This window comes from Pristis pectinata, chromosome 19, assembly GCF_009764475.1.
Source record: "Pristis pectinata isolate sPriPec2 chromosome 19, sPriPec2.1.pri, whole genome shotgun sequence".
Classification (NCBI taxonomy): Eukaryota; Metazoa; Chordata; class Chondrichthyes; order Rhinopristiformes; family Pristidae; genus Pristis; species Pristis pectinata.
In genome coordinates this window covers 15,307,304-15,333,056 of record NC_067423.1, presented here as the reverse complement: position 1 = coordinate 15,333,056, position 25,753 = coordinate 15,307,304, and the positions used below count along the sequence as shown (strand labels likewise).

The 25,753-nt window shown below is 39.5% G+C and overlaps 1 protein-coding gene across 1 annotated transcript in view; it reads right to left on the bottom strand.

Moving 5' to 3' along the window:
• The window catches only part of snd1 (staphylococcal nuclease and tudor domain containing 1), a 746,083-nt gene that overhangs the window by 403,985 nt on the left and 316,345 nt on the right, over window positions 1-25,753 (bottom strand). The window contains exon 16 of the mRNA XM_052034288.1: window positions 6,212-6,321. Coding sequence (XP_051890248.1) covers window positions 6,212-6,321 — 110 coding nt within the window. The remainder of the gene's footprint in view (window positions 1-6,211; window positions 6,322-25,753) is intronic.

Below are 25,753 nucleotides of genomic sequence, written 5' to 3'. Positions count from 1 at the left end.
ATAGACTGGCAGAGCAACAGCCACTGTTAATTCAGCTTCCCTATAGGTTAGGACTATAATCTACTGGTGATTCATGCTTTAATTTTCTTTGTCTCTCACACAAGATACATTTTTGTTTAAATCCAGGGTACCACAATAGGTTTCTCTTGATGTGACCAACAGTAGAGTTTTATACAGCAGTTAATCATCTTATAAATCATTTGAATTAATTACAAATGTCCTCAGGAATGCTATTGTTTTGCACATGGGCTGATCACAAAATACCACTCTGTATAAAGCAACATGCAAAATTGAGTTTTTCTGGGATTGGGCTGTGAGTCCTCATTAAAAAATGCAATATTGATGCACTTATTTTTGTTTTGTGAATGTATTGAATTGGAGCTTTGAGAGCATTTATTATCCTGAGTTACTGACATATATTTTCAAGAACAATTTCAGCATCAACTAATGATATGTAGCAGAAGGAGGAGGGAGAGCAGAAAGGGGGCAGGGTGTAGGGCACAGGGAAAGTGAGAAAAGGAAGCAGAAGGGAGGGGAGGGTGAAGTGGAATGGAAGGGATGAATGAATGGGGCACTAACATTCTGCAAACACTACAAAATTAGGAAATCAACCAGAATGAAATTAAACAATCAATCGGTAGATGAAATCACTAGACATTGAATCAAAATTTAACTCTCTTAAATGTTGGCTCTAAAAAAAAGGATTTCAAGCTGTATGCAAAAATACCTGGCACTCATTGAATTTGAAGTTACCACCATTGACAGGACAATGAGTCGATTTATCATGCTGCCTTCATCAGGAACGGAAACCACATGAAAACCTCTACCTTTATTTTTAGTTCTCAGACTCTTCAGTTGCCATTGCTTAATGCTCATTGATACCTCAGAACTATTCTACAGACTGCTGCAGCTACATGTGGTTCCTTTCTTCCTTTGCCTTAAGGAGAGCTGAAAATCCATTTAAGCTTCCAAATGGTAGAAAGAACTCAACAATATGCAAAACACTACCTTCAATAATAACCTGCACTATTTTTTGAAAACATGATTCCTGTTTTCCTGGGTTTTTTTTGGACCCAGAGTCCACTTTTAGATCCCTGTGCCACTGCTGCTACCTTAATCAATAAGCAACAGACAATCTGTTCCGAAACTTCTAAAATCACTCTTTGGTCCAGCTTCCTGCAAACATGTCACACTATCTTTGTCCTACCCCTAGGCTCGTGCTATCGAACAACAACTTTCCTGGAAAGAGTCTTCACTGGATAAACTGTCCAAGGTTGAACATTCACTCAGTAGATCGTCCGGTCAGCCAACCTAAAAGCGGGCAATATTATAAAGAATAATACTAAATACAAATACGCTTTGGTTCACCTCCATAGAGAACTTTCTTCTCCACTTCAGGCTCATGGATCAAGTATATTAGCAAGTGGGAGAAACATATGGGCATTCGGCAACAAAGTACATCACAGTGAAATTGAGATGTGAAATTGAGTACACTGACACCACAGCAGTCCTAATTTATTAAGGACACGTGCTTCACTTCAATGCAATAGTGTAACTTTTCCATGGCCCTTACAACTGTTTTCTCACAAATCCCAAAACAATCACAAAGTGTCAACATGACTCAGCGGCAACATCTAAATTCAGTCAAAAATCTGTAGGTCAAAAGATGCAAGTTTACAAATCTAGGCCCAGTCTCCAGTGCAACTCTAAGAGATTGCTACACTGCTGGAGGCTCTATCTTTTGGATGAAGCTTGTTCTCCAAAACGGCAAAATATACAGGAGAATTGACTGATATTTATCCCTCAATCAACATCACCAGAAAATATTTACTCATCATACTGCTATTTGATAATGTGCAATTTGTTGCCACGTTCTGCCATTTTTGTTACAAATGATGCTACATTTCAAAAGAAGCAATAATGTGGGGGGGGGGGGGGGCTTAAAGAGACAGGATGCAATTTTTAATCTCTTACATACAACCTCTCTAAAAGCACTGAAGGGTAAAGTGACAAAACAGCATTAAACTAATTTGAGCAAGGGAAGAGAATGCATTCACACTTGCAAATACCTTCCTTTAATGAGTATATACAACGATCTATTAAGAGAGAATTACTTAAGTCAGCACTGCAAAACCATTAGCAGCTTTCCTTAAAGTATATTTATATTATAAACTTCTGTTAAGGTGGCTAGAGATCCTGTGGAACTTTTATTCTAATAGAGAGTTAAATCATAGAGCAGCACATTAAAATTAGCCAACTTCCCCTCAAGGCAATGTAGAAAACTCTTTCTTGCACGATCATTAAATATATTCTACAATTCATTAACCTGCTTACAAATTTCTTAATGCTCCACTGAGTACCATCATCCCCTTTCCCATCTCAATTTGTATCCATCTACATGAATAAAAACACAATGTAACATTGGACTTCAATCCCACGCATTATCCAATTCATTTTCAATGGGCTGCAACTGTTACAAATATGGTGAGCAGACACTCAGTTCAAACAGGTTAAGCCTGCACATACGTCCCCCATAAGAAATTCTACCTTAGGTAAATCTCTTGAAAATCTTTTATCTATTTCCCCTCTTCTTGAGACATCAAGTACTTTGATAAATTAAAGTTAAAAAGGAGTCAATAATTAATGATTTACATGAATTTGGAGTTGGTGGTGGTTGAGGTGGGGAGTACTGAGGTGAGACGGGAATGGGGTTGGGGTGGGAGGGGCTCGAAGCAGAGGGCAGCCAAGGTGAGGGGTGGGGGTTGAGGATGAGAAAGGCTGAGCTGGGCCGATGGGGGCAAGGCGTCAAATGGGAGAAAAGGAGCATCAAGCCCAATCCTTTCCACAGCAAGTGCCTTCTCACACATTTCCCAGAACTGCCATGAGGTAATTAGGTGATTTTGATGCACACTAGATCAGGCACAGCAAGGGCAAATGCACTGTTCCAATGTCATGATGATAATTATCCAGGGCTGACTGTAGGTTTTGAGACACAAAGACACTGCAGATGCTGGAATCTGGAAGAACTCAATGGATTGAGCAGCATCTCTGGAGGCAAGGGGATGGCTGATGTTTTAGATCGAGACCCTGTATCAGGACTTAGTTTACCAGTGTAGCTTTTTTCAAAACCTGGTAAATAAATCAAAACATCATTCCTGATACCTTAATAATATTTGCACGAGTGTCCATATCCAATTTCACAAATCCCAGGCTTATATCAATACCACAGATTTTCTTACTTAAGCAGCACTCAAGCCAAAATAATCAAAATATATTCAACCAATTCTGTATGTTATCTTAAAAAGGCAATAAATAGTTGATCCCACATTTTCATGCATTTTTGAACAAAATCCATTCCATTCTCCATTCAAAACAAGATGAAAGAGAAGATTTACCTCAGCACAACTGGAAATGGTTTCAAACCCTGCAATAATCCTGCACTTTCTTAAACATTACATTACTGGAAAGAATCATTGCTGATTATTATGATTACTTTATCAATTAAATTCTTTCAAAATGCATGGCCAATGCCTGCACTGATAGTTAACTGGATAATTAGGTTGTTGAAAAAACATCCACAGACCTGCATTTTCCAGATCCACAAGAAGGCAAAATCGAGAGGCTAGGGAGCGCGATGGACTCAGCCATTTCCATAACGGGAAGACAACATCCATCAACAAGGATCCCCACGATCCGGGCCATGCCCTCTTCTCATTGCTGCCTTCGGGCAGGAGGTACAGGAGCCCAAAAACCTTCACCTCAAGGTTCAACAACAGCTTCTTTCCCTCTGCCTTCAGGTTCTTGAACCAACCTGAAAAACCCTAATTCTACCTCAAATTATGTTTCCCTCAACTTGCATTAATGTCATTACATTATTTTTTTGTTTATTGTGTAGTGTAAATTATGTATAATCTATGTTCATTTAGTTTATGTAATTTATGTTTCTCATGTTTGTAATGCACTGTAGTGCTGCTGCTGCAAAAAAGCTAATTTTTATGGCATTTATACCCGGGGTATGTATGCACATGACAATAAATTTGAACTTGAAGGTGGTTAGGATTGGAATGATGAACTTAAACTGAAATTACAGCTCTTTTCACAAAGAGATTCAGAGATCTGATACAAGGCCACAATCAAAAAGAACTTTCATCATGTGAAATGGATTAAAAAAAAGCCTACTGGATTGATAATAATGCTGCATAAAGTGAAGATCATCCAAAACAGTTAGACTGGTTAGCTTTGGTTTTAGAGTAAAGGAAAATTAAAATCTCTGATATACCAATGCTTAGCATTTCTCCAATAGACCAAAATCCTTCTACAACCAATTTCTGCATTGGATGTTGCTGATGGCTGATGACAATGGTGTAAGGATAACAATGATACAAGGATGATAATCAAATTATGTTGGGAAGGAAAGAAAGAAGCTGTGTTATCCTACTCCCATTCAACTGAACGCTCAAATATATTGTCCAAGAATAGCTATCTAAAGTGACACTATCACATCACTTTAAGCAACCCCAACACAAGTCAAATTGGCAAACTACCAAATGCTTAAAAAAAATCACAATTAATTATCACTACCCATGGAGATTTAGGCACAAACAGAGATTTCAAGCTAACCACGAGATCACTGTTTACCTTACTGTGTTCAATGACATACATCATGGAAAGAGCACTAGTATAAACAGTATGAGTGCTGCTCTGTGTATTTTCCAGGCATCCTGTATCTCTTTGCCAACATTTCAAAGTCCAGATGTATTTACGTGGGGTACAAGTTAGCTAACCTTTCTCTCACTGCTCACACTTCCAGTCCATAAAAACGGAGAACGTACAACATGTTACTGAAATAAAACCCTGCAATTATGGGCAGTGTTGGTGTGCAGTTACAGGGATAACCTATTGCACTTAAAAAGCAAGCGTGTGAAATAGAGAGGCCATTTTCAATCAACACAGATTTTTCAGCACAGTGGACAAATCTCAGTGATATTTCAAATTACAAAATGTCACATAAAAATTTATGTCTGGCATCATGATAAGGTAAACTAAATCAATCATCCAAAGAAACAGTTCCATTTAACTGTTAGCTTCACTAATTGATAAAGATAATTCTGTTCCTTGAATCATACCCCACTACCCCCTTCTCCCATAAGTTAAGTGATAAAAACAAGTGAATACATCTGCATGTGTAGAGCAAGAACATTCTGGAAGACATTTTATGTCAACCTCATATTCCAGTCATTTAAATGGTACCACCAAGACCATTTCTTTACTTGGCCTAGAGCTAGCTGAACATCCTGAATGCTGAAGCTCATTCATTAATGAGATATTGAACCTTGGTTGCTGAATCATGCACTGTGTGAAATTTATGATTTGTCTGTCCCAATCCTTCTAACTTCCTGGCAAATAGATTTGTGAAACATTGCCCTCATTATAGTGTTCTCTCAACAGCATTTATTATATCATTTCAGAGTTAGTAACTAGTCCAAGACAGTTTCCTTTGCACACTCCAGAATGGACTTAATGTGAGAGCAAGATGATTCACTGTTCAACATGGGTTAGGTCCATGAGTATCAGACAAGGAAATAACCAGGGAGTTGAGAAAGGTTCAGGTCTACAACTTAACCACTCATTTACCATTGTTAGATTAACAGAGTAGATTTAATACTTTTTTTTAAACATTGAGAGAAATCTATAGAATTGGATTTGCTTTAGAGATTCCACAGAATTTTAGAATGTTTCGGTCACATGTGCTTTCCAAATTCATCAACAGGATTAACCTTAGCTGTTCAACCTATAGGGGAATGGAGGCTGTGAGGGGTGCAGGATTGATGGAGGTGGAGCTGCAAATGTAGAGGATTTTATTGTGGAACAAGGCAGGGAAAGGGAATCGCAGCAGACCACATCTGTGAAATAGGAGAGTAGTTGCAATGTTCTCAAATAATTCATGAACTAGGTAACCAGTAACCAATTCCAGCACCAATGGTGTGTTGCACAGGAAAACTAAAATCTCCCGAATTAGAGCCTCCTCAATAATACATTTGAACACAACCAGATATTACAGTGAAATTCAACTGTGAAGCCAACAAAAAGATTTATGCGCGTGAATAAAAGCTCAATTTCAATTCAAATCTTTTATATTTGGTACCATTTGTACCAAACAAGTGAGAGATCTGGGCAAAAAAAACAGACCATATGTGAGTCACTGACTTACCTCACGCTGCAGTACCAGCTCTTTAGTGAATTGTGTAGCATCTTCACTAAATGGTTCTCCTTCCTGTATTCCTGAAGGCGTGTTCCGGGACCCACGAGGGCACTCAATACCTGAAACAATAAATAAGGCACTTGAGAATGATGGAAACTGAAAGAAAATCATTTCTGTTGATGTTTGAAAATAATCATATACTCAAAGGAACCAGATATCATGTCACAATGCAGGCCAAATGACAGCCCAGTTGCGTCAAAAAGAATAATTCCAAACCTCAAACTGTCAAAAGTAGCAAATGTCAAAAATTATTAAATAAAAGTACCAGTAATTAATCAAGCATGAGAAGTGAACATGAAATTCACCCAAGAAGTGGGTCTACTTGAACTAATAGTACAGCCATCAAATATCAAAATCTTTCTAGTTGCCAAGTTTCTTTCTCCATTGCATTGGGAATTAGAAATGTAGAAGATCCAATAGATCCAGACAATATTTTTTCCCTCAACCAGTAGTGAAAGTAGATCAACAGCTCCACTTATTTCAGTTGTTGTTTGTGGGGTCTTGATGTAGTAATTTGGCTAGAAAACAACAGTAATTACAATTCAAAATAAATTTATTGACTGAGAGTTTTAAGACAGTCTGATGACAGGATAGGAATGACAATGCAAGTTTGTTCTTAAACTCTAGTATTTTGCACCAATGCAAGACCCAATTTTACTGACCAAAACATGTCACGTCAGTCTCCAGTCTCACCAGATAATTTCCCAGTCACATACAGCAGAGCACTCATTCCAAATCCTTGATCAAGGAAAATTTTCATCCTGCCATTTTCACACAACCTTCTTATTCTACACATTATCTCCATGTTGGATATGGTTCAGTGAGTGTGCATTCAAATTTCAATCCAGGCAATTAAGCATAAAATCTACATAAAATCTAGGCTGCTGCTTATGCTGCAAGAGTCTTGAAATAAGATTCCCCCTTATTGCATGAGACTTAAAACCAAGGCTCTATCTGCCCCCTGGGATGGACATAAAACATCCTGTGGTGCTTTGTTCAGTCCACATGTGTAATCCTGAGCTTCCAGTTGCCTGTCAATTTAATTCCCTATCCCACTCTGACCTCTCTGCTTTTGCCTTCCATACTGCTCAGAACAAAAACACCTCATCTTCCAACTCGCCACAATAGAACCTTCTAAATTCAAGATACTAATTTCAACAATTTCACACAATTAGCCATTCTAAGCCTTGTATCTCATATTTCCAGCATTCCATCTTTTTCTCTCTCTTCTGCTAATTTCAGATTTCATTTGTCTCCTCCTGCATACACCTCTCCCAGATATGTTATTTATTATTCACTAACCTTCCCCATCCTTTTTGAGCTGAAATCAAAGAGCATCATTCAATCTCTGTTGGTCTCTCTAACACAAATCTTTCCACTGGGCCTGAATGTATCACCATGTACCCACACCCCCACCCTCCATTTGCCTTCCTCAGCAACCCAGTCTCTAGGACTAATGCTTTTCCTGTTGCCTCAGCCCCTTCTACTTCCCAACCTCCAAACCAGTCTCAGTTGCAGGAGGCACACTTTCACCGTGATAATGTGCACTGGCTTTCAGTAGAGCCTGAGGCCTTGGATCCAACTAAAATTTGACAATGGGACGGAGGGTTGCCACAATAAATGATCATTAACACTCACTGCATTACCATGCAATGAGCACATGGGATGGAGAGCATGCAAAGTGTCATGGATTTAAGTGGGAAGGGATGGACCAGGAAGGGAAAAATGGAGTCGAGATAAGAGGAGATGAGTTCCATAGGGCAGGAGCATGGGCCTACCAGGGCAATTTTGTTTGTGAATCTTGGGAAGGAGGTAAAAACGGGCAGTGTGGGTTTGGGGAACAATCAGGTTGGAGGCAGTGGAGGGAAGATCTCCAGAGGTGATGAGGTCTGTGATGGTGTGGGAGACAGTGGCCTGGTGATCATCAGTGGGGATTGGTCCCAGGGGTAGGTAAGAGGTGGTGCCCGAGAACTGCCATCTGGCCTCTGCAAGGTAGAGGTCAGTCCGCCAGACTACAATTGACTGATTGATTGATTTCTTTATTAGTCACATGTACATCGAAACATACAGTGAAATGCATCTTTTGTGTCGAGTGTTCTGGGGGGCAGCCCGCAAGTGTCGCCACACTTCTGGCGCCAACATAGCATGCCCACAACTTCCTAACCTGTATGTCTTTGGAATGTGGGAGGAAACCAGAGCACCTGGAGGAAACCCACACAGTCACGGGGAGAACGTACAAACTCCTTACAGACAGCAGCCGGAATTGAACCCGGGTTGCTGGTGCTGTAAAGCGTTATGCTAACTGCTACACTACCGTGCCTGCCCTGCACTGCACTTCAATGTCAACTGCAACTGCACTGCACTTCAATGTCACCACTCAATGAACCCACTTGGATGAACCAGGATTTCTAGGCCAATACATCATTGGATCCCACCTCCATTTTTTTTAAATGGAGGAGCTATAGAATACATGGAAAAACAAAATCCAGGTAAAAAACCAGGGTATCAGGAATTTCATACCACAAAAGCCCTGGGGCATATAATGTGACCAGATAGGCTTTATCTCGGAAGGAGAACATTTAGCACAAAAGCTTACCAAACCTTACCAAACCTTACACACAACAATAAACACCACAAGGTGCAGCAGACGTGATCGTGGGATGGGAAATGATATGTAAAATGAGAATACAAGGAACCAATGAAAAATGCAGCAACGACATGTGGTGCTATAAATTCACTACTGTACAACAGCTCAGTAAAATTCAATGTGAAAAACAAAGATCTGTTCACAGTTACAGTGGGAGGTGTGGTAGGGTTAATGGGAATAGCTGTAAGAGAAACAAGGCTAGATCTTACGGGCAACATTTTAAATAGGAATACACCCTGCTACAATGAGTTCTTTACTGGATGAAAGCCATATGAAAGAAAATGTTGATAGTTGAATCTACCTGACTTAACTGCACAAACAGACAGGAATAAAAAGGCTTCCACTTATGTAACTTGATTTATAATACTGATAAATAGAGCAGACTGAACAATTGTCCTCACCACTGGATATTTCATATCTTCGAAAATAGACTTAAACCAAATCAAACAAAAACAGTTATTAGTCCTGCCAGTAATTGAATTGGCTGGCAGTCTAAATGATATAACCAATGATAGTCACTGAGCAATAAGTCGAACTCCTGCTGAACCCACAATTTACGTGTGTTGTACCACAGCTTGTAGTCTATGTATGTGTGTCTGATTCTGTGTGTGTGTGTGTGTGTGTGTGTGTGTGTGTGTGTGTGTGTGTGTGTGTGTGTGTGTGTGTGTGTGCGTGCGTGTCCATATAAATACATATATGTATATGCTTATGCTAGTGGACACATGTACTTGTGCAAAGGGGGATTGGAAAGTGATGTAGTGGTGGATAGAAAGTGTGATGGGGAAAGGGAGATAAACACAGGCAGGAACAGTTGACCACAGGTAAAGAACAAGAGAAAGGAGCAGATGGAAGCAGGATAGAGGGCTTCATAATGGGGAAAAGGGGAAGTTGGGGAAGTGAAAGGTAGTGGTGTATAAGAGAGGAGGGCAGGGAAGGTGAGCATGAGGGAATGACCATAGAGTCAGGGAAGGGGGCACAGCAGGAGAGGGGTAGCAAGGGAGCTCATGGAAGATGTGTAGAAGTGGCCTATGTGGCAATGAGAGAGGAAAAAAGTGAGGAGGAAGAAAGGGTAGAGAGTGTGGCAGGATCAGCAAATGGGTATTGCTATTGGTTTATTATTGTCACTTGTACTGAGGTACAGTGAAAAGCTTGTCTAAGACAGAGCCAGACAGAGCAGAGGAATGGATCGGGTTTATATATTCACATCTCTGGCTAGTTCATATAGAAATCAGCCAGGATCAGACAAAGCAGATATATGGATAGGGTTTTTGTACTCTTTACTTCAGGAGTGTAGGTTTCACACTACAGGAAAGATTTTGAAGCCTGAAGGTTCACTGTGAAATTGCTTAACAAAATATAGAAACATAAAGACAGATCTGAAAATTAGACCTTTATCATTGAAGGGCTGCAGTTTATGGTGCAATGATGGATATGATTAAAGTGTGGAAATTATGAAGGAATCAGATGGAGTGGATTAAATCAACGTGTTTCTAGTATTTGGACTATTAGTAATAAGACATTTTGAGACCAGGTTAAATGTAAATTGAGGAAAGCAGGAAAAACTCACTGGAATTTTGTGACTGAATTCACGTAGTGGTTAAGGAAGAAATTTCAACACTATTAAGTTGCATAAACGGTGGGAACAAATGGTTGAAGGCTTTTAGAAACTGCCAGATAAATGTGGCTTGAATTACTTGGTCATGTGGAACATAAACACTGACATAGACTAATTGGGACAAATGGGTTGTATCCCTGTAGTAATTCGCATTTTTCTCCTCCGTGCAGGCAGCCTTATTTTAAAAAAGAAAATATTTTAACTTTTTACAGCACCTTTTTCATCATCTCCAGGGTGTCTCTAAACACTTGTGAGGCAATGAATTGCTTTGGGTAGTAGAAAGTGCAGTAGGCTTCCTCAATGAACAAAAATGTTTGAAACTTTCAGTTACATTAATCAAGACACCAGGGATAATTCTCTTAATTATCTTTGAAGTCATGTCACAGGATGGTTAGCATCCACCTAAGAAAGCAGACTATCCACCTAAGAAAACAGGCAACGTGCTTCAAATGAGAAAAAGAACCCAACGGTGCAGCACTCCCTTCATAATACGCTAAGAGAAATTTTTGTTCCAAGTCTCCTTGTTCAAGCCATAGCACGCAAACCTCAGTAACAACAACTGAAACCCATTAGAAATGCAAGAGTTCAAGCCCACCTTGCTAATATTGGAAACTATTCTAAGTTGAGAGTGAAAGAATGACTTGGGTGAAGCAAAGGTTATGAGGATCAGGCCAAAAAATGAACTCCAAAGAAATAATCATCCAGAACAGAGGAAAAGCATGAGAGGCCAAACAGCCTACTTCAGCTTTTAATGTTGTTCTTGTACCAAAACTTTCAATGTGCTCTGGATATCACTTATGAAATGATCACTTTCAAGTCCATGCAGGCTTTCGGAGCAATCTTAGTAATCCCATTGCCCAACTTATTTTCTGATATTCTCTCTCATGCCCATCAACTTCACCCCAATTCCTCAATGTTCAGCTACATTAGGAGTATTTTTACAGTATCCAATTCACCTACCAACTCACACATCTTTGGGGAGTGGGAGGAAACCAGAGCACCAAGGGAAACCCAGAGTAGCAGGAAAATTGTGCAGACAGCAGCACTACCTACTGTGTCACTGAGCTGCCCACACCTAAATCCACCAAATGGATCAGTTAACAATGAACACACTCTATTAATTTGTTAATTATTCCCCTCCCCCCCCGCCTTTTTTTAACTTTAAAAAAACTTAAGCCAGGGTCTGTATGAGACTGAAGTTTGAGAGCAAGTCAGACCACATCAATAACTTTCAGTGTACCAAGGATTCTGCTCTGTTCACTTCACAAACTTTACTTGATTAAAAGCTAATGGGCAAATTCAGTAACAGCTAATAGACATATTTTAAAAATACTTTATGAGAATCTGTACCAATTATGTACCTGTTGCAGCTTGAGTTATTTATACTTCAGAACATACAATGCAAGCCCCAAGAGAATGCATGCATCTACATAGGGATAGGTTGAATGTGAAAGAAACAGAGTTGGGGCTAAAGATGAGTGAGGGAAATGCATATTCAACATAATCAAGAGGAGATGGTGCAGACACAGACGAGGGGGTGCAAGAGAGTTTTGACTAAGGAAACATGGAGGCTGAGAAAAGATATTGCAAGAGGCAATATAAATCATAATTTGAAGGTTAAGTGTGCAACACAAGATATAAATGTTTATCTTTTAGGTGAATGAATCCTTTAAACAAAACCTTCAGCCCTGGCCAGTGTTAGTGTTTCTATCAATCTTGTTCAGAAATTTTCCCTCCAGTAAACACAGACCGCCTGCAGCTAAGTTAATATCCAACAATGACATCTATTGTACTCCCCCTTATCTATATCTCCCTATTTTAGCATTCAGCTGCCAACACACCCATCCCTCTTTATCTATATATAAAATAGTGGCACTTTCATTATAAACATCTCTCTAAGGCAGTTCATCACAGACCATATTTCACCAATTACCAAGGAAAATGGATGTAAGCAGGAAAACCCAATGAGTTCTCCTAAATTAAAAATACTGATTTGTGTTCAATACCCTCAGTCTATCAAGAGCAACATTAATATTAATCCAAGCAATTGTTTAATTCACTTTCTTCCTATTGCTCTTAGCAGCTGGTTTAATTAGTGAGTGACTGATTTATTTCTGTTATTGTTACACATGGTTTTTGCATTGAAGACATTTCTTTAATATTTTTGATAGTTCCACAGTACACAATATGTGTCCATTCAGTTCTGCATATGACCTGCTTGGTCTCCTCCCTCCGAGCTGTAGATTTGCCAGAAGTCCCAGAGTATCTCCAGGGTGATTCCAATTCATTAAAGGAGCAGCCTGTGAAGCCATGAGCAACATGGGTGGAAGCTGTGGTTGAAAACCCAAGGAAAGATTTGATTCCTCTCAATGTCTGCCTGGTCTCTCCCATCCACAAAACACTGGGTCTGGACCCTTCCCAATGCTTGGACCAAGCCTTTGGACGCACCAGAGGCTGAAAATCAGGCCTCAGGGATTCATCTGACAATGGAGCCAAGATAGAAAGGATAAGTTATGCATGGACCAAGGTATCATGTCCAGACCCAGGTCCATATTCAGCTCTATACTCAGGTGAACTGCACTGGTGGGTGCATGAGTGGCTGGTTTGCAAAGAGTATCAGAGAAAGAACAAAGAATACAGCAACAGAAAGGGCAGAGAAGCAAAACAGAAGCAAGTGGAACAGGAAGAGGTATGGCACTTGTACCTTTAAACACAAGTAGAAAGTATCGATATCTGATTATGTATATTTAAAATAAAATGAGTTTCTTATGACTGATTGTCCTTCAGAATGAGATTGTGCACCACTGTAACAATGTCTCCAAAGAAAAAAATTTCCTTTCAGCATGTGTTAAATTATAATTTTATTATTTTTGAAAGAAAATCTCAATACCTCAGATTTACAATTCAAATTCAAGTCAGGTATCATGGATATTGGGATCCAATTATTGCAAAGTGTTAAGTTTTCGACATATAAATCAGTGAAGCAAGATGCTCAGATTCATTGAGACAGTCAAAGTTTACAAGAAGTAACATTAATTTTATATCTTGCAACAAGAATGCAGCACGGTAGCATAGCGGTTAGTGTAACGCTATTACAGTGCCAGCGATCAGGGTTCAATTCCCGCCAATGTCTGTAAGGAGTTTGTATTGTCACAAACCAGCAACAAAAGAAACACACTGAGCATGATTCAGTGTTAAAAACTATTTTATTAATTACTACTTATGATAATACGTAAAATAAAAGTTAAAAAAAAATGTTAGTATGTTAGAATTCAAGAATGTTAAACCTCGAACGTTAACCCCAAAACTAAACTCTTCGTGTGTGTGTGTGTGTGACAAAGTCCAAAACTCCCAGTTCCTGAATGGTTCTTAAAGTTCAGTTCCGCAAGCCATAAGGTGAAACATGAGCAAGGGCTTCTTCAACAACCACCGTTGTCTGAAGATAAGATGTAGATGTAGAAAAACATAGAGAGAGTACATACGAAATCCAAATGTTCCACGATGGAACCCAAACGACACTTCAGTGTTTACTCGGTAGTGACTTCCTCACCCCGAAAAGCATCCGAACCGTGGTCGTCCACACACAAATACCTGTTTCCTTCTACAGGTCAGCAACAAAGTGAACTCCACCGGATTACTTCCAACTTCCATACATGGATTTCAGTGGCAAACACAGTTATTGTTTCTCATCCATCGATAGAGAAAACAAGCAGGCTGGTGTCTCTCTCCCTTCTCTCTCTCTCTCCTTCTTCTTCTTCTTCTTCTTCAACAACGTCATTACGTCCTTTATCTTCTATTGACGTAAGCACGCCCCACACACACATACACACAGACTCCCTATCTTAAAGGGACTTTCACTGAGTCCGTAACAGTATGTTCTCCCCGTGACTATGTGGGTTTCCTCCAGGTGCTCCGGTTTCATCCCACATTCCAAAGATGTATGGGTTAGTAGGTAAACATGGGTGTAATTAGGTGGCGCGGGCTCGTTGGGCCAGAAGGGCCTGTTACTGTGCTGCATAAATAAAGTTTTAAGTTTTAGCAGAATCAGTACTTACTAAAAACTATACACAGCCTAGATATTGTCAAGCAAGTCATCGTCTACTATTCCATGTATTCATTGACGTTCAATTTCATTCACATTCAACTCCTCAGATAATGAAGCAGTCCACACCTCCATGAAGCACATCCTAAACAATATCCAGGCATAGGCTAACGAGAAGCTGGTAACACTTGTGCCCCACAGAAAGCAGGCATTGACCATTTCCAAAAAAAAAAATCCAACCACCTCCCACACCAAACCCCACCATAACACAAAACCTACCAAACAGAAATTCGACTGGACTGGCCACAAAAATACCATGACTCCAAGAGCGGCCCAAAACTGAGTACCCTGTGGCAAGCAGCTCACCTCTTGATCACACATACCTCTTCCTACATGTGCAACACAGAAGATTTGCTTGGATGGATGCAGTTCCAAAGTTCAAGAACCATGCATGATAAATTAGCCTGACTGACTCATCTACCACAATAGACTTCCACTCACTTCACCACTGGTGCACCATGGATACAATACATACTATCAACAAAATGTACTGCAAGTCCTTGCCTAGGCTTCTATAACTCTCAAACCCTACATCAGACAAGGACGTGGGAATTCCACCCGCTGCAGGTTCCACTCCAAATCATACATCAGATGTACTACTATTCCTTAATTGTTACTGTGCCTGAATCCTGGAACTTCTCTCTCTCAACACTGGAAGTTCCTTCACCAGAAACACTGCAAAAATTCAATAGCATGGCTCAACCCCTACCTCAAGAGCAATGATATGCAATCATTCATTGCACAATTTTTGTGTGTCACCAAAAACTCTTACATATTTCTATAGATGTACGGTGGAGAGCATTCTGACTGGTTGCATCACAGCCTGGTATGAAGCCTCCAATGCACAGGATTGCAAGAGGCTGCAGAGAGTTATAGACAGCCAGCTCCATCACAGGTACAACTCTCCTCACCATACAGCACATCTTCAAAAGGTGGTGCCTCAAGAAGCCGGCATCCATCATCAAGGACCATCACCATCTAGGACATGCCCTCTTTTCGTTATGACCATCTGGGAGGAGGTACAGGAGCCTGAAGACCCACACTCAACATTTCAGGAACAGCTTATTCCCCTCCACCATCAGATTTCTGAACGATGCATGAACACTAACAACCTCATTACTCCTATTTTTTTCTTGCACTATTTACTTTTGTAATTGATAGATTTTTATGTATTGCACTGCCGCAAAACAACAAATTTCATGTCATATGTCAGTGATAATAAATCTGATTCTGATAGAGAAATAAAAAGATGTATGAAAATGAACAGGAAGAGATAGGAGCTACATCTAACTAGTATGCAATTACATAAACCTCCCAATTATTTTGCTGGAGGGAGGAGGACATTGCAAAATTACATAAAGCAAAGAGATAAAGAGTGGGGAAGCAGGGGAAGTGGGAGAGCAGGAGATAAAGGTAGAAAAGGTAGGATGGGGGAGAGGGGGAACAGAAGAGGATACCAGGATGGAGGGGAGCAAGAGAGAGAGGACAGGGATGGAAGGGGGCAGGGGAGAAAGCCGGAGAATGGGGGCTCTGATAAGGATATCAGAGGGAGGAAATTAAAAGCTGACAGAATTTTACAGATATTAGCCAGAAGCATACTAGCCAGGTCAGATCAGATTTGGATTCCTATGTTCATTTCTGATCAGCACACCATAAAGTAAATAATTGCTGGGTTCAGAGTAAAACAACAAATGATCCAGATGGTAAAATAAAGCTAGGGAGGGAAATCAAGAACTTTGTTATGAATATAAAGCATCAAGGGGCATCAATTAAGTTACATCCAGATTATGTCAAAGGCAGAAAAATGGTCAAGGAGCCAGGATAAGAACAACATTTTTATTGAAAACACTGCATCAGCTACTGTGGTGGAGGTGGAACAGTACAACTCTGAATAGTCCAGTGTATGGCAAAACTGTCTATTTATGCAGGAAATAGACCATTTAAGGAGCAGAGACAACAGAAAATACAGAGACATCTCCAAGTAAAAGCAGGCTAATTTCTACAGAAAAATCCAATGAGTGAAGGACTGCTGGATTTAAAGTGTGATGTCATTAAGCTAGATTGGCATGGGCATTATCCAATTATCTCCATAATGTCTGGTTACAGCATTATCATTATGTGCTGTCAAGGAAAAATATACACAGGACAAATCCAAAGCAGAATGCATCATTTAGAGGAGATAAATAGTTAAGATAATTTGGACAGAAATGTGGGAGAAGAAAAGCATTGGACTTTACCTACACAAACAATAGGAAGGGAGTTAATTGGCAAAAAAATCCTTTTCTTATCCAAACTTTGTGTTTTGCACTGACATAGCAATTCAACAAGTTTCTCCTAAGTGGCATATGCAATCAATAATTGGATGCTTTACTGCACAGTGACAGTTAAGGGGGAAAAGGTTGTCTCTGCTATTGTGCATAAAATAGAAAAATTGCCATTTATTACTGAATGCAAATCATGGATTGCAATGTAGTTGAGTGCAAGGGATTTCCTATATTCATTTTGTGTCACAGACATACAGGAAAATGAACAAATTCCAGCTGCTACAGATTACAATCATATCTTAAAATAAGGGAACTGTAGCGTCCACTACAACGATACCATCATCATTGTCCCCAACTTCAAGTTTTGTACTTTCGTCACTAGTCCCAAACCCCATCCCCAAAGTAACAACTGAGATTGAACCAGACTGCAGAAACCAGATTGTTCCATTTAGCCCACGCACAGCTTCTGACCCATCTTCTTTTTCCATATAAAAACCAACCCTTTTCTTTATTGCAAGATCACCTCATAATACACTACTTTACCACGTGCTGACAATGCATTGAAAATGCTTCACAGTCACCTTTAAATTTCAAGTCAAATAGTCTCTTTGTCAGCCTTTCATCTTCTAAATCCACTAGATTTCAACTCATCCAAAACTCTGCTACCTTCATCCTCTCACAGAAATCCTGACCTTTCGAGACCAAGCCCTCCAAGGTCTCTGTTTCAAAACTTTTCTCAAGAAACTGCATTATGGCCATCAACTTCTCAATCTTATTTCAACAGAATTTTGAAATCAGTATCAAACAATCTGGCCCACAGGTGTTATGGCTTATTCGAATTTCTTATAAGTGCGCACATATTTGTTACACCATTTATTTTACAAGATCAAAGTTTCTTCCAGCAGATTATACATGGGGAAAAAGATTTTGATAAGTTGATGCTATAGAGAGCAGAAAATGGAGATAGGATATCGGTGCACCTTTCCTGAAGCATAATGGCAGGTGACCTTCTCTCAAATGAGAGCACTCCAGGTGTGCACAAGGACAGACAAGCAAAAAATGTGACTATGGATAAACACTGGAATACAACACAAGTGCAAGAATAAAACTAGTGCCAAGGTTAACTAAGTTTACTTGATGTGTAGCATTCTTCATTTATACAAAATTTATACAGAATGTTAGTGCTTAATTTGCTGAAAAACACAAAACATTTATGCTATAAAGGACTGCTGCAAGCTAGTCCAGCAATGAACTGAACAATGTACATCTTTTACATTTGTGCATAAACAAGTGGAGGTGTTTATAAGTCAAAAATCTTTAGTGTGAAAAGCATCTCAACATTCTTTACACTGCTTGTACACCGATTCTGGGAATGTTATTTCCTGGCCCTGTGCAACAAGTGTGCAGTATTTTGTTCTTGTATAATGAGCAATTTTCATCCTCATGAGCACTACATTCAAAGGTGGAAAAAAGAATAAGGGATACAAGCATATTTGCAATGAACATCAATATTTTACTGCTTGGCCATCTCCAGTTAATAAAGTAAATTTATTCAAAGAGTGCTCTGCTTAAAATCTTCCTGGTGCAATCAGGTGGAGAATCCTGTTGATTAAGTAAACAATTTTATGTGCTGTGCCCATCACACTGGTACTGAAGTGCAGTGGAGAACATCAATTACACACTGCCTGTATTCACTTGTGTACCTGCTTCATCGAGTGAAAAGAACACTTGGCAATTCAACTGAACCACTTCTTAACAATACCCAAATATTTCTTGGTCAATAATCAAAAACTAATCACCAAAAGAAAGGCTGATCAAAACAATTACTAACGCACAAGGGTATATGACGAAAGCAAAGTGAAAAATGCAGCAAAGATCAACAACATAAGAAATAATGGTACCAGGCTCTTCAATCCTTCAATTGATGGATTTGTTCTCTTAAATGGGTTAGGATGGGGAAAATGAGAGAATAAGCTGCTGGGAGATAGTCCCAAATTGAATGATATTACTGGTACTTTCTTCAAGATTACAACTTGCAAGTTTTGTTCCAATGCCAAAAGACTGCACTTGTTTTTCTTCTAAATGTAATTTCTGGACTTCTTTTCAGTAAGAAAAGCAGAAAGGCAGAGTATTATTTAAATAGAGTCATAAAGTCAGAGTTGTACAATATAGAAACAGGCCCTTGGGACCACCACATCTATGCCAACCATTAAACCCAACTATAGTAATCCTACTTGTCTGCATTAACTCCATATCCTTGTATGCCTTGCTCATACAACTATCAGTCCAGATGCCTCATAAACGTCATTAATGTTCCTACCTCCACCACCTCCTCTGGCAGCTCATTCCAGATACGAACTATTTTGTATGAAAAAATTATCCATCAGTTCTCCTCCCTCTCACCTTAAACCAATGCCCTCTAGTTTTCAACATACCTACCATGGCAAACAGATTCTGGCTATCTACCCTATCTACGCCTCTCATAATTTTATGCAGCTCTATCATGTCACCTCTCACCCTCCTTCACTCCAGGGATAACAGGCCCAGCCTATCCAATCTCTCCTTATATATGGAATGATCTGACTGGATGGCATGCAAACAAAAGCTTTTCACCATATCTCAGTACATGTGACAATAATAAACCAATTATCACTTTAATGCAGCCATGCAACATTTTGTACACCTACAACAGGACATCCCAACTCTTGTACTCAAATGCCTCAGCCAATGAAGGAGAGGACATCATATGTCTTCTTCATCATCGTCTACCTCTGTTGCCACCTTCAGGGAACCCTTGGTCCCTCTGTTCAACAATATGCCAAGGACTGACATTCACTCTGTAAGTCCTGGCCACCTGCTTTAAACTTCCCCAAATTCATTGCTTCACACTTATCAGAATTAAATTCTATCTGCCTTTCTTTTGCCCACTTTCCCATTTGTTCAATATCCTTTTGTAGTTTCAGACAACCTCCTTCACTGTTCACTACACCACCAATTGCAAACTTACTAATCATGCCACCTACGTTCTCATTAATATGCAATTTGCCTACCACTGAAACAGGTCCACGGTGAATGCCATCTCTCTGGCCCTACACTCATCTCTGGAGCATCTGGATAACAAAGACACCTTCGTCAGGCTCCTGTTTATTGACTGCGGCTCTGCCTTTAATACTATAATTCCAAACAAACTCATCTCCAAACACCTAGACCTAGGTCTCAGCACCTCTCTTTGCAACTGGATCCTTGACTTTTTGACCAACAGACCACAATCAGTAAAGATAGGCAGGAACACCTCTGCCATAATTATCCTCAACACCGATGCCCCACAAGGCTGCGTCCTCATCTGTGTGGTCACATCTGTGTGGTCAGACTCTGCTCTAACTCCACCTACGAGTTTGCAGATGATACCGCCGTAATGCACCGGGTCTCAAATAATGACTGGATGGAGTACAGGAAGGAGATAGAGAGCCTAGTGGCATGGCATCAATGATAACAACCTTTCCTTCAATGTCAGCAAAATAAAAGAGCTGATCATTGACTTCAGGAAGCAGGGCAGTGCACACAACCCTGTATGTATCAATGGTGCTTTGGTTGAGGGTTTCAAGTTCCTAGGTGTAAAATAGTACCAATAGCTTGTCTTAGAACATAGAACAGTACAGCACAGGGCATGCCCTTCAGCCCACAATGTTGTGCCAACATAGTTATTCCTTCCTACCTACAGAATGCCCATATCCCTGCATTTTCCTCTCATTCATGTGCCAATCCAAGCCCCTCTTAAAAGCCCCCAATGAATTTGCCTCCACCACCATATCAGGCAACGCATTCCAGGCATCCACCACTCAGTAAAAAAACGTACCCCTTACGTCTGTTCTGAACCTACCCTCTCTCACCTTAAATGCATGTCCTCTGGTATTGGATCGCTCAATAATGGGAAAAAGATATTGCTTGCCCAGCCTATCTATGCCCTTCATAATTTTATACACTTCCAACAGATCATCCCTCAACCTCCACCACTCCAGAGAAAAGAGCCCAAGTTTGTCCAGCCTCTCCTATCATTGCTCCAATCTTGTAGACGCTATGGCCAAGAAAGCACACCAGTGCTTCTACTTTCTCAGAAGGCTAAGGAAATTTGGCATGACCCACTGACCCTAGCCAAGTTTTATAAATACACCATAGAAAGCATCTTATCCGGATACATCACAGCTTAGTATGGCAATTGCTCTGCCCAAGATCACAAGAAATTGCAAAGAGTTGTGGATACAGCTCAGACCATGTCAAAAAACAGCCTCCCCTCCTTGGACTCTGTCTACACTTCCTGCTGCCTAGTAAAGGCAGCCAGCGTAATCAGAGATCCCTCCCACCTCAGATATTCTCTCTTCTTCCCCCTTCCATCGGAGAGAGGATACAAAAGCTTGAAAATACACACCACCAGGCTCAAGGGCAGCTTCTTTCCAGCTGTTATAAGACTCTATTGATGGACGTCTTGTGGGATAAAGATGAAAGCTTGGCCTCACAATCTACATCATCATGGCCCTTGCACCATATTGTGAACTTGCACTGCACTTTCTCTGTAACTGTAACACAAAATTCTGCATTCTGTCATTGCTTTTCACTTGTACTACCTTGATGTTCTTACATTTTGAAATGATCTGTATGGATGGCATGCAAAACAAAGTTTTTCACTGCATGTCGGTACATATGACAATAATAAACCAATTACCAATATATATGATAAACAACAGAGGACCTAGTACTGATTCTTGTGGCACACACTGGTCACAGGCCTTCAGTCTGAGAGACAACCCTCCATTACTGCCCTCTGCCTCCAAGCAACAAGTTAATTTTGTATCCAATTGGCTAACTCACGCTGGATCCCATGTGTTCTAACCTTCTGGATCAGCCAAATGCCTTGCTAAAATCAACATAGACAATGTCTACTGCCCTGCTCTTGTCAACCCTTTTAGTCACCTCTTCAAAAAAAGTTTAGAGAAATGAGAAATAGTGAAAATGTGGAATTCACTATCACAGAAGGCAGTGGAGGCAAAGTCACTGAATATATTTAAGGGCAGGTAGATAGATTTCTTGAAGTATCAAGAAATACAAGGATAGAGCAAGAATACATTATTAAAGTGGATGATCAGCCATGAATGTATTGCATGGCAGAGTAGGCTCAAAGGGGGCAAATGGCCCATTCCTGCTATTTTCTGTTTCTATATCCTCCAAAGTACAAGGTTACCTCACGTTTAAACTCAAACCAAGAAAGGAACTGGCTCAAAATTGCAGCATTTCTGGAAGGAATTAAATCCAGTTTCAAAGAATTAAATCCCAAGAGCAAAATCAAGTTTTTCATTAGATTAATTCTAATGAAAAAAAAACCATAAGCAAACAAATGTCTGGGGACAGGACTAATTATTCGGTTTATTGCACCTGTACCTTCCAAGAAGAATTTTGATAGTGAACACTGCAATTTTTTCTAATATCTAAACAGTAAACAATAACGAAAGGTATTTCCCAGTTCCCAAAAACTTTCCCATTCCAAAAGATAATAGAAGTATGATTTAGACCCCAACACTGTCAACATTATTAAGTCCCAACTAACTAAATTCCCCAAATCACTGTAGGACTAGAAACACCACGTCCTATTGATACTTGGCACACCATTTGCATTTGGAAAATTAAGCTAAATGTTAACTACTGAGAAAGAAATCATGATAGCAAGTCAAATAATATTCAATTATTATGTGGTTTTTGTAAAACTTAGTAAAATAAAGGGGCAAATTACATAACTCTGGATTTTCAGTTGCAGTGGGAAAGTCAGTATCTCATCTTTCACTTGCAATCACCAACTCACTCCCACCGATAATTTCGTGGTAGTGAATTGAAGTATCTTACTGCTGTATTCTATGCATTAAAGCATGGGCTGTCAGCCAAGAAGCAGACAAAACGTCCTGTACTCTATCCCAGCAACATCTGCAATCACAATTTTAGCAAAGCACCTCAATTGCACCAATGTCAATTTACTTTTGGACCATTTTGCTATGTTAAATTAGAAATTGGGCAACATTAGTCAAAATTATTTCACAAGAGCCTTAAAATGAACAGTGAAATGTTTTTTAAAAAAACTACCAATCATTTGGCCGAGATTTAGTTTCATTAATGAAGGACAGTATGTCAATGCACTGCATCATCCACCCTTATAACTGTGATTAGGATTTCCCAATAGGGCAATAACTTTCATGGAAAGCAGCTGGACATAAGAATAATATTTCAGTATTTGGTCTGTATTCCACAAAGCAGCAAGGCATCATCATATCTCCAGGTTAATATCAAGAAATCAGGGCTCTTGTTCCTGATTATTAACCAGTGATTCCCGTTGAAATTGCCATGCCGATGGAATGTTTCCAGTGGACACTCCGCCAAGTTGAAAAGTACAAGTTCTGGGCAAACTCAGCACTATGCTTTGGATGATTAAGCCAAGACCCTCTCTGCTCTCAGGTGGCTACAATAAGTTCTAAAGCACTATTTGTATAATGGGCTTCCCTTAGCCTTTTGATGTGGCCAATCCCTGAACACCAGTAATCAGACCTGTCAAATAAGAACATACACATTCAGAGCAACAACATTAACAGTTTTATTTCTGTAATTGGCTTCATGCTTTCCTAAAGCACTTGCTTTTTTAAAGCACTTCATTGACTGTAAAACACTTTGGTACGTCTGAAGGTTACGACAGGCACTGAATAAATGTAAATCGCCCTTTACTTTGTTCTTTAAAAAGCCGCTGATGACATATATTTAGATGAAACCGAGTAACAATGAAAACAAACTTCTATTATTGTCCTCCACTCAATTTTAAGTACAGAAGGATCAAATTTACATCTTAAAACAATGCCTGTTATGGTATAATTAAGTTTCCTAATAAAGGCACCTTTTTTTAAAGTAACATCAACTGTACAGATAGGCACTGTAATTAATTTACAAATTATATGCAAGATGTTAAGGGCAGGAAGCAACATGCACTGTCCAAACCATTCCTTGATCAGATCACACAGCTGTAGCCCAAAGATAAATAGATGAATTAGCCACATTAACAATAGATCTAAAATAAAACTAAATGGCAACACCTGGCTTTGAGTAGGATGCATCACGCTGAATCTCATATTTTTCTTTTCTCGCGTAGACCAAATTGCACAACCAATCACACTGAGGGTCTGACAAAGCATTGGTCCCAACTTAATGCTGATATATTGCAAGAGGTACAGAGATCATGTCCAAAGAAACAATGAAACCCCAACCAAACAAACCTATGCATATGCTGTTACCACTAAAGATTTTCAACTTAATATTCATCTTAAGTTATAGATTCTTTCAAAAGTTCAATATCTGCATATGATTATCATGAAATTCCCGAACATCACTACTGTGAGAATAACTTCACGTGGTAACTGCACTAGTTTAAGATAGCAGCTCACCAACTTCTCCAGAGCAATAAGGAATGGGCAATAAATTCTGGCCTTGCCAGTGACACCCATGTACAGAAAGTGAATTCAAAATTACCCAACACAATTTAAATTACTGCAACTGCAACAGCGTGAAAACCTGGCTTTTCTGGATTTTAAAACTTAATTAAACAGGACCATATGCTGAAATCCACTTACATAATTAATAATAAATATATTATAAATACAGAGCCTTGATAATTTTATATTCCAATAACTATCAGCAAATGGTAAAGTTTAGTCCACTGGTGTGTGACTATCAAGCAAACGTATCTGTGAGAAGTCTAGCTATTTCATTGCCAAATTTTTCAGGACTTAACAAGAGAATGAAAATAATCCAATATACCAAGAACATCATCTTTTGGAGTCAAGATTTAAGATATTTAACAAGTTGATACAGGCCCAGGACTTGATGGTCAAAGAGACACACACAGTCAAAGGGAAGTTTATTCACCCATGGCAGGCGTCTCATTAAATGATACCATAAGGGAGAGAAACTTTCCTGCCTGCATCTTCCTCTCCAAACTCCTCAACTGAGTTATTTCCCTATCTTTATCCTTCCTGAAATGGTGTTCCCAAATAAGGGAAATTATAAGATTTCTTAAAGACTTGAAAGTGAGATTTTATACAGAAATGTAAAAAATAGTTGTAATCCAGTTGGTCCTTCATGCCTCCTTAATCATTCAATAAAATTAGGCTATCATATAGCTGACTCTGCATACCCTTGGATGTTTTTTTGCATGTAGAAATTTATCAATCTACTTCTTAAATATATTCAAGCAACTTGGTCTATGCAGCCTTTGGGGTAGCAAATTCCATAAGTTCACAATCCTATGAGTGAAAGAATTTTTCCTTATCTCAGTTCTAAATCTCTTGCCTGTAACCTAAGACAGTGATCCCTCATTCTAGACATCTCAGCCAAGGGAAAACATCCTCTCTGCATCCAGTCTGTATGGCACTGTCAGAATGTTTTAAGTTTCAATGAGATCCCCTCTCATTGAAACTCTGGTGAATATGAACCTATTCTAACTAATCACTTCTTATACTGCATTCCCACACACACCCAATGGTAAATACGTACCGTATATCCTTTCTTAAGTAAGATCAAAACTGCTCACATACTCCACATGTGGTCTCAACAAGATATCCTTGCTCCCATTCTCTTGTTATAAAGGCCAACATACCATTTGTGTTCTCAAACACTTGCTGCACCTACATGTTTGCTTTTAGTGACAAGTGTACAAGTACACCCAAGCCTCTTTGCACATGCTATTTAAATAGTCCACTGCCTTTCTGTATTTTCTACTGATGTGGATAACTTCAAATCTATCCACATTAGTCTGCATCTCCATATTTCTGTCTACTTG